Raw genomic sequence first — 11,122 nt, forward strand, 5'->3', positions numbered from 1 at the left:
TCTCTCACCCCCCCCTCGCTCTCTCACTCGCCCCATCTGACCCAGCTGCCAGTCTCTTTGTTCTTCTGCTTCGAATGTCACTTTTGACATTGCCTCTCTTTATCTGCCTCTTTTTTTTCCCCCAATCTCTCCCTCTCTCCCTCTCTCTCTCTCTCTCTCTCTCTCTCTCTCTCTCTCTCTCTCTCTCTCTCTCTCTCTCTCTATCCCTTCCTGCCCCTCTGTCACGGTCAGATAAATATTTCACTTATCCTTTCAGTGTCTCAGAGACTGGAGGGGCCGGCGGGGCCGAGCTCTGGAGTGGCGTTCTGCTTTCATAAATAACCTGAAGGGGCTATCTGTGTGTGTGTGTGTGTGTGTGTGTGTGTGTGTGTGTGTGTGTGTGTGCGTGCGTGTGTTATGTCAGGGTCAGTGAGAGTTCACCATCACAAAGTGCTGAGGTAGCCAAAACATACACATACTACATAAAGGTGCAGTGTCTGACAGGTTTGTCTTGATTCTTTCAGCGTTATGACTGTGTTCGGAAAAACTGAGAAGAAAGTTTCTCCACTTTTTGCGTTAGTAAGATATAATTAAAGGGCCCATATCATGGAAAACTGAATTGCCCTTGGTTTTGTGAAAAATATTTGACATAGTGTGTAAACACTGTTAAAGTTTCAAAACGTACCGTTTACTTCTGTGTCACACAGTTTATATATATAAACTGTTGCAAAAAAAATAGTTTTTGTGATTCATGAAAACCAACATATTTAAATATATCCACATAATCAGATATAAGGAGTGCTTCGGTCCCACTGCTTTTTGAAGGAGACGCAATACAAGACAGCCAATCAGAACAGAGCTAATTTATATATAACAGTCTTAAAGGCACCATAACAAATAGGGATAAAGTGAGAGTGGAAAAACCAAGATAAATGTAAAAATGGACATCAAAAATAAAATACAAGAAAAATGTAGGTCATGGGCCCTTTAATAGACCTGTGTATTATAACATGTTGTATACTGTTGGGAAGGAGCTAGCACAGTTATGAATACATTCATGACTTTATGTAAGGCAAAGCAGCCACACGATTCACACTGCCCTCGTGGGCTCAGGTAGTTCAGGTGGATCCTTCTCCTTGGATTTGTGGATCAGTTAAAGGGCCCATATCAGGTAAACTGAGTTTTCCTCCCTTTTTTTTTTTTTGAAAAGTAGTTTCATGAAATATGTGAACACTGTTTACATATATTTCAGTACAGTTTGTTGAAAAGTATGTTTTCAACAAACAAGTTTTTGAAAACCTACTGTTCACTTCCCACTCCATATGCTGAAGACTAAGCTGTAAAACAGCCTTTTTGTTTTGAATAGTTTTTTGTGATGTCACAAAAACCAACACGTTTACACATATCCGCCAGTTCAGCTGACAACAGTTTAGCCCTGCCCATTCATGCTGAAGTTATAAGGAGTGTTTCAGCCTGGACGGCTTTTTGAGTGAGATGCAAGGCAGGGCAGCGAATCAGAACAGAGCTAAATACATAGATCAGTCTTAAATGCACAATAACAAAAACAGCCTGTTTTGTTCTAAGGGATAAAAAAGGTTGGAAAATGGTCGTGAAAAAAATTAATTCTGTCTGTTTTTTGGTGTGTTAAACCACACAAATGTGTTTAAGTACTTGTATTGCTGTTATCAACGGGCAATATGATATTTTTTTTTTGGATAGATAATGTGACAGTATGCTTTTCAGAGCATTTCGTCTGTGCTTAAACAATGAGTAACTGCATTTTCATTACAAAGAGAGCAAGATCAGTACTGTAAAATTGGATTTAGTGCAGTTTGTAAAACATTGAATAAAATAATTGCAGTTGTAGGTTTTTTATTATTATTATTATTATTATTATTATTATTATTATTATTATGGGATTTTTAATATGTGGCACTACTTGCTGTGCTTGCAAGGACCAGTAAAAACCTTAAAGGGCCTATATCCTGCATTTATTTTGCATTTTATTTTTTCCCTGAAGTCCACTTACAATATTTGTGTGGTTTTATATACCAAAAACAGTCAAAATTAACTTTTTTACTTTTTTCCATCCCTCTTTCTTACAGTTAAACAGGCTGTTTGTTACTGTGCCTTAAACACTGATATAAGTAAGCGCTGCCCTGCATCATGCCTCTTTTAAAAGCCTGAAGGGATGGGGCTAAACTACTGTAGGGAGAATTATATGTAAAAACAGTCAATTCAAAAAAGGCAATTCTGCAGCTTAGTTTCCACACATGAACAATATGGACTGAGGAGTGAACGGTATTTTTTCTTTTTCCAAAAAAGTGAGTAAAATTTGCTTTTCCATGATATGATACCCTTTTATACCTCTGTGTTGGTCCTTAAAGTGTAGCATGCATTTGATTTTATATAAAATATTTAAAAGAGACTAAACATTTCTGTTTAGTCTGTCTGTGGCTGAAGTAGTGTAGATGGAACTGAATGAATGAATGAATGAATGAATGGTGACGGGGAAAGAGCTGACTGTGGTGAACGATTGCACCCCAGAGTATCAGCCAAGCCAGCCAAGTACCAGAGCAGCCACTCGCTTTTATTTACCCTCACATCAATCACTTGCATGCTGGCCTGTCTCAGACACACACACACACACACACACATACACACACACACACACACACACATATTCCTTCTTTATGAGGGATTTTCATTGACCTGTACATTACTGTAGCTCACTGCTGCTATACCAACACCTACAACCCTTGTTTTTGCTCTCCCTTCCCCCCAAAACTCATTACATCAGAATTTTTATGCCTCTCCTGTTATTTTTGGCATGCGACAAAGATCATAAAATGCATTCACAGAAATACGAACAGTAATTTTTAATGTCTGTGCGAAGGATGCATGTTAATACTGTTGTATCATCATCGGCAGTTGTTTAGATTCAACTAATATTTTCGAACAGTTTGATTTTGTATTTATTGAACTCCAGAAGAACAGAACATTTAGGCAGCGCTGGGCTGCTGTGGTATAATGTTGGTGTTTTTATTAATTTTTTTGCATTTATAATCTTAAAGAAATTTATTTTTTCTATACAGATAATCCAAGTAGATCTAATCTTAATTTTTACATTTTATAAATGTTTATGAATCAGCATCGGCAAAAGTACATAAAAAATATCAGATGTCAGCATTGGCCCAGAATTCCTATCAGTGCATCTCTAAAATATACAACAGAAAGCTTTAGCATTTTGGATGTTTAAAACAAAGTTATGAGAAGTGTAATGAAGAAGAAATATTCAAGATTCTGCACTGTTTCTGGGTCGCTATTCAAATTTAAGCAAATTTATGACACTGACCATGTAAGGGTCAGGTTTGTTGAGTCTGATCTCTTCTATTGACACTCCTGCTCAAGACGACTCTCGGGTGGGTTTGGTCAGGCTTTTGTACAAATTTGTTGGGTCCAGCTCGCGTGCACACTGTCATTAAATCAAAGTGGGAACAACATGTACCAAATACTGAGAAATTCTGAAATTCATGTAAAAAGACTCCACTTTTCTCTCAAATTATGCTGCTAATATAATTTGTAATGACATGTGTGTTTTCACTTGTAGTCTCAGAATGTTGATCCCCATTGTATGTCTTTATGCTGACAGTGGTACGTTTTTGTTGAATATCCACTGTTGACTAACAGCTGTAAGACATGATAAATATTAGCTAAGTGACGGGTGCAGTTTGTTGCAGAGATCAAGAACAGATATATTGCCTGTATTAAGCATTACCCACAATACTGCATTTTGGGACACACATTTGTGGTCATTAGGATTGAACAATATGACCGTTATTCTTGTGATAAACTACATCACAGTAAGAACATTTTATAGCTATCAGCCACAATTCTAGAGCTCTGAACAACTGCATGGGTCAAAAAAGACAGATTTAGATCAATTACAGAGAGTCTGTGAATACACTTCATAGTAACTGCATAGTAACAAGTAGTTGATTTGGATGTCAGCCAGTTATTTCATTTTATGATCTTTTATTTTATTTCGTTTTACCAGTTGTTTAATTTTTTTCTGCTCTTTCTTTAAGGGGTCTATTTTTTGTAAATCTCATAGTTTTAAAAAGACTTTTTTTAAAATGTGGCACTGCTGTTTTGCATTTAAAAAACCTCAGGAAAAGGTCATGTTGTACACACAGTGTGTAATCAAGATGTTTCAGTATCATAAGTTATATTTTTATGTACAGTTGTGTGCCAAAGTTTGGGTTTCCCTGGCCAAATGACATGTTTTGTAGATTTTTGTAAGTGAGAATAAGTGAACAAGTCCTCTACAGAGAACATAGTTCTGCACCTTTTAATGCAATTACTGTTTATTTACAGAATTTAATGTATTGGAAAAAATAATAAAAACTGTCCTGTGCAAATTTGTAGCACATTTTATACTGTATGTTTTTTTCCAATATGAGAAAAGTAATTGCGCACTACAATTAGTAGAAAAAGTCATGTTTTAAGTTTGTTAGAGAGGATGCATTAACTTGATTTCACTTAGACAATCAACAGAACGTAATTTGGCCGGTGGAGTTGTATGGCGTACATATATATTTTTGTCATATCGCCTACCCTAATATCACCCAGGCCTTGTTTTTACTCTCCATCCACCCTGCTGTTTGACTAACACTGGAGAGTGAAGCTCACCCCCGGGTCTGTTGAAGCTCGGTGGACAAACATGAGCTGATGAGAGGCGTCTGTTTAGCCGCCATGTGATGACGGAGATGGAACAGTCACTGCTTATCTGACTGCTGGATTTGTTTTTGATTAATCGCACCATGACAGCCCTTTCCTGTATATGAACTACTGTGGCTTTCACAACAAGTCATGGCCCTGCTGCTCAAACCACAGACTCTAGTTGGTTAATATGGATTTTATGCTACACTATTAAAAAAAGATGGTGCTTCCAGGGTTCTTTAGTAAAGAAAATGGTACTATGCACACATAAAGAACCCTTCTTTGCATCATGAAAGGGTTCTTCAGACTGATGGAGAATGTGTAGATGGTTCTATATAGCACCCACAAGTGTTCTTCTATTGTTATGGTGTCAAGCGTGTCACAATAGAAGAACCCTGTTGGGTGCTTTATAGAACCCTTTTCAAAAAGGTTCTGTATAGAACTGTCTATAGCATATTCATGCACATATTTATCAATCTGAAGAACCCTTTATGATGCAAAGAACCCTTTAATCATGCAAGCAAAGGGTTTTTTGAGTGTTCATGGTTTTATATAGGACTATTTTCTTTACTGAAGAACCCTTGAAGCACCTTCTTTTTCGTATATATTCTTATTTTGTCTGTAAGGTTGTGGTTCTCTGTTAACTTGGGAAGAGAGTGTGTAAATAAGTGTCTGAAAGAAGGCATACTCAGTGTTTTTATAGGCAGCACTGTCTGGGTAATAAGCTAGTTTCTCTAGCATTCTCTAGTGTATTTCTGATTATTTGTTTGCTTGACTAGCTAATTTGTGATAAATGTCTAGGATACTCTAAGAAACCTTGGGCCGTAGCCAGCTTGTTGATTTGAGTAACCCTGCATTCGCATTTTTGACTGACATTGGTCTTCATGTCATTGACTAAGTGTAATGTGATCAAAACTGAAAAATGTTTCTTTCTATATATATTTTTTTTATACCCTGTAGGTATGTTATTGTCTGTAGTCATATTTTCAAGGTGAGCAGAAGGCTTTCTGATTTCTCCACTTGAGGCTCTTTCTTGTTCTCCGTAATTGGTGCTCTATGCTCCGCTCCTGGCCTTTAACAGGATCTTTTTAATATGATTCAAGAGGAGAAGAGAGAGTGCGAGGAAGCGAGTAGTTGCCCCAGTCCCTCGACTCCTCCTACGCTTGCTCAGCGTAATTCACTATCCAAGCCTCAGGTCTCTGGAAGCAGACCAGAGGGGAAAAACCTCTTCACTTTGACTCTCACTTCCAGGTCCTCAGAACCTCCTACGCTCTTAAAACCTCGTCACGATCTGATGCTCTCTGGACGGCATCCTCCACGTGTGCTGCTACGTGCATGTCAACAGTAGTCGTGTTTTATTTCTCTGTTGCCTTGATTTCCAGGCAAATACATATACCAGACAGTAGGGCTGCATAATATACAATTTCTTAATCATTAGTGTGATGGTGACTTTGTACTGATATTGCAGAGGCCTTTAACCAATCACAGTAAGTTTTACTGTGTGCTGTGAGCATCTTGACCAATCACAGTACAAAAGCATTAATACTGAAAGGTGTGTTGCAGTTGCAGTATGTTGCAGTCTTATTGTATTGTTGTATAGTGACTAGCATGTTAGCTTTACCTAGTGTGTTAGATTAGGTGTTTATGCAGTATTTATCTCATCCTTTCGAGTCAAGTCAAATCAAAGTTTATTTATATGGCGCTTTTTACAACAGGTGTTGTCACAAAGCAGCTTTACAGAAAAATCCGGGTCTGAGCCCCCATGAGCATCGCCAATGGTGACAGTAGTGAGGAAAAACTCCCTAAAAACAAGAGGAAGAAACCTTGAGAGGAACCAAGACTCAAAAGGGGAACCCATCCTCCTCTGGTCCACACCGGATAGCAAACAGCGTTAGTATAAAATAGTAGAATACAAAAACGGGGAAAAACAGGTGGAGCAATGGTTAATTAGATAGCTTAAGTTCATGCAGCAGCAGCAGCATCATCAGGAGGGACAGTTCAATAATAATAAATAACTGACGATATAATAATACAGCGTATTGTGTTGTATTGTTTAATTGTGTGGCATATTGGATGCATCTTTATATGATGACTAACATGTTAGCTTGTAGCTAGAGTGATAGCTTGGGGCTAGCATATTAGCTTCTTGCTGTAGCATTAGACTGGGACACTATAAAGCACAGCCCTTTTCTCAAACGTACTTTTATAATGTTGAATGCTCTAATTAACTGAAAAATGGACATTAACATCTTAATGTGATGCATATTTTCAGCCACTCCTTATTTTTGCCGCATCGCTTCGAGACACAACTGCGTTGGATAAAATTGAATGATGAATTTTGTGAATTGTTACACCCCTAGTAGCAATATAATCGCATTTTCGCCGTGTTGTGCAATCTTAGGAGGCAGGCATTTACTTTTTACAGATCCATGTTTGGCTGTAGTCAGATCTACAGTGAAATTACTTCTTGATGTCGTTGTGGACTTTCTGGCTGGTGCTCGTCACAGCTTGCATTTCTGTGGTTTTGAACTTTACTTTTTTATTGTTGCGGTTTGGCTGGTCGACGAGAGTACAGGGCATTTGTGTTTAGCAATATGACCTCACAATCTTACGCCATGATCTCACTCTCAAACAAATGTGAAGCTGATGTGGACATGCACTGCAAGCCAAAAGTATGGAAGCAAGCAGTTACTTATTTTTTCAAAGTTTCAAAAATATTTTCCAGCAAGAAACACAACATATTTCTTCACATCTCAGTTAACCAAAGATTTGTGTCACAACGGTGGATACTTTTTTACCAGAATACATCAACGTGGCCACTTATGCTGCACATCTAACCTGCTCCAGGGCCGGTTAAGTTCGGGATTCGGATAAGCAGCTGTAGAACCAATCAGGGCTGATTTACTGACCAAACAGGGACAGCTTTCTAATGGAGACAGACCTCCTGAGCCTTTTCTGGTCTGCACTTTTTTGTGGTGTCTGTGCCATCGGTCCCAAGAAATGTCACTAATCGTACAAAATAGATATGAATATAAAGTAGTTATTACACCAGTAAGCGTTAACACACGGGTGGTGGTTTTCTTCTTTGAAAAATAAGCCGCTGATGTTTCCCACGGTTGGTTGTTCATCATAAACATGATGACATGCTTTTAAATAATCTTAGCTTGAGTATCTAAACCTGGGTTAACAGAAAAGAGTTGTTAACTGTCCTCATAAAATAAGTTCCATTTGTCAGGTTTTGTGAGGCTGAAACTTGGTCCAGAGCACTGTGTGCTTTGTGAGACTGAGCCTTTAGGAGCTTCTGAATGGCGGAATCAGGTGGCTCTCATTTAAACAGCAATAAAACTGCAGGAGAATTAACAGGAGACAAACAAATTAAAGTAATGCTTCACTGTTTTTCAGTGCAGTCTCTCTCACACTTTTATATGGTATGGTTGATTACCATGGTTGTTTCAGCACCTGCCTGTAGGCTTCTATTACAAATGTTTTGAGTTTTCACTTTTTATTTCTAGGCACGGAGTCATGGCAAAACATGTGAGAATCATTTGTGGTAATCTGCTGTCTGCTACAGATGTAGTCAGGGATTAGGTTAAAAAAGGCACATTATCATGGAAAACCAAATTTCCCTCACTTTTTTGAAATAAGAATTCGAAGCAATATGCAGACATTGTTACAAGTTTTAAAAGGTACCATTCAAAACGGTCCATACGCTGTTAGAAATAAAGGTTCTGTGCAGGAACATTTTTCATTCATCATGGTACAAACAATGTAAATGTTCCCTCAAAGGTACAACAGTGAGTGCGTTTACATGCACCCAATAATCTGATCATAATCTGATTTCAACAATTATCTGATTATTCAAATGTTCATGTAAACAGTATACTCTGATTCAGATTTCTCAGTCTGCGCGTGTGCAAAAACAGACGCTGGTACCGGAAATAAGCAAGCAGTGTTGCAGAGAGATGCAGCAAAACACTATTGGAGCGACGCTGAAACCAACTATATGCTTAAAAAAATAAAGGATTTAAATACTCTTTATCTTCTAGATTATGTCTGTTCATATTTTCAGGTATAGTGGCGCGATGTTTTTTAAAAAAATAAAGCCGTGTGAAGTTTAAGTTTTATGTTGACATGACGTCGTCTTCTGTGAGTTTCCCATTATCTGATGCATGTAAACATGTTGAACAGATTACTGACAAAATCTGATTTTCTGGAACTGTGTTCCAGTTATGTACCTTAAATATGTTTTTTCCAAGGTGAAAAATACATATTTGTACCTTTTTCATAACCGAATGTTCTAAAACAGAACAATAAAATAAACAGCTTGGAGACGAGATGGGGTGTGTGGAGTCAGTACAGCTTAGAAAATATAATTTCAATGGATTATGGTACAGTTATGTTCCCTGACTAAAGGTACTGAGATGTACCTTTAATGGTACCACCCCATGTATTTTTATTTCTGAGAGTGTACCGCACATACATGGGAAACTAAGCTCTGAAAACAGCCCATTTTGAATTCATTGCCTCTGTGATGTCAAGAGAACCAACTCGTTTACGTATATCGACCTGTTCACCCTGCAGCAGTTTAGCCTCACCCATTAATACTGAAGTTCTGAGAAGTGTTTCAACTCTGACGGCTTTTTGAATGAGGCACAATTCAGGACAGCCAATCAGAACAAAGCTTATTTACATATATCAACAGCTTCTTTATTTCTAAGCGATAAAGATAGGTTGGAAAATGATCACATACATATGAATTATGACCATTTTTGGTACATAAAACCACACAAATATTTTAACTGGACCTTAAAAGGAATAAAATAGATGGGCCCTTTTAAGTATCGAGTAGTTGTACACCGCTGCTACAGACGTTCATCAAACACATGTTCTGTGTTAATAAACACTGTACATCGCATGTGTTTTTATAAAGACAGCGTTTCTTCCAAACTGGTGGATCTATGTAGCAGGCGGAGCAGTAAGCAGTGGTATGAGCCCCATTTTTGTCTACTCTCTCTTCCTCTTTATCTTCGTCGATCACTCAGCACTGCTTTCCAGCGAGGGGCCCAACCCCTGCCTTTACCCCTGACCTTGTCCAAACAGCCTGTCAGTCTGGTCTGGCCTTGGCTGAGCGCTTGGCCTCGATCGGCCCGAGTCTGATGGGGTAAACGTAGGGCTGGACTGGGTTAGTGCGGCCTGTCGGCAGCGCTGTTCCCCAGGGCAAATAAAACTCGCATTAACAAGCTCCTGCTCACTGCTGCTGACAGCACTATCAATCCGCCTCCTCTGACGATGACCCCTGCTCTGGGGCTGACCTCTGCTCTGGGGTTGCTGCTCTAGAGATAACCTCTGCTCTGGGGTGACTCATCAGGGAATAACTGTGGCCTTGTAATCTGATACAGGAGTTTTTGTATATAGTTTTTATGGTTTCATATAATTTTATGTAGTTGGTGGAACAGGGTTGAGGCTTCCAGCTGCAGTCTTGTAGAGCCGCTGCCTTACAGGAAAGACAGGGAGAAAGAACAAGACAGTTAAGAATAGTTACAGTTAAGAACGTTTTTGCCTTCTCCTGTAAAGTTACCATTTTAGAGGTACATGTTTTTAGCCACAATGTATCGTAGTATCATAATTACACCAAAGGGAGCCTTACTCAGTATTGTAAACAGACAGAAACCACATTTCCAGAAAGGAAACTATTTATATGTTTTTGTTTGTTTGTTTGTTTGTTTGTTTGTTTGTTTGTCTGTCAGCTGTTTTTGAACTGTTCTTTAAAAGCAAATTGAAGGACCTAGTTAATGCCATACATTGCACTTGTCAGGTCCTGTATAATTTGGCTACAACACACAATAGAATTTAAATTATATTAAAATAAAAAAAATAAATAAACAGCTTGGTAACAGCAACTGTTTTATGGACCTCATTAACATAATTCTCATTTTATATCAAATATATCGCTAACAAGGGCACACAGTGTCACTGAAGTAAAGCACTGCTGTTGTGAAGCATGAAGTTGTTTGACTGCTTATGGCGCCCTCTTGTGGAGACTTGAATGAGCGAGTATGTGAGTGAGTGAACTACAAGCTACTTACAGGAGATGCTTTACATCAAAAAATATTGCTGAACTGGAACTGAAAGTAGTTTCACGCTATGTCAGTATCACAGTGTACTGGTTAGTGGTATTTTGTGTACATGTTCGTGTTTTTGCTTGAATTTGACATTCATAAAGTGTCTTGTTTTGTGTGTGTGCTCCCTCAGGACACCCTGGTTTAATGGATGGGGCTTTAACTTGCCTCGCGGTCAGTCTCTGCTAGACAAGTGGAACCAGATCCCTGAGGACATAGACATTCTTATGACCCACGGGCCTCCTTTGGGTAAGCAGGAATCTAAGTGTGTGTAGGTGTGTGTGTAGGTGTGTGTGTAGGTG

General features: G+C 38.6%; 1 protein-coding gene across 2 annotated transcripts in view; it reads left to right on the forward strand.

The window, feature by feature from the left end:
* The window catches only part of mpped2 (metallophosphoesterase domain containing 2b), a 36,563-nt gene that overhangs the window by 18,541 nt on the left and 6,900 nt on the right, over positions 1-11,122 (forward strand). For both annotated transcript variants that reach the window (XM_036568095.1, XM_036568096.1), the window contains exon 5: positions 10,954-11,069. In XM_036568095.1, the coding sequence (XP_036423988.1) occupies positions 10,954-11,069 (116 nt within the window). The remainder of the gene's footprint in view (positions 1-10,953; positions 11,070-11,122) is intronic.

The sequence above is a fragment of the Colossoma macropomum genome, unplaced genomic scaffold (genome assembly GCF_904425465.1).
Source record: "Colossoma macropomum unplaced genomic scaffold, Colossoma_macropomum, whole genome shotgun sequence".
In the NCBI taxonomy this organism is placed as follows: Eukaryota; Metazoa; Chordata; class Actinopteri; order Characiformes; family Serrasalmidae; genus Colossoma; species Colossoma macropomum.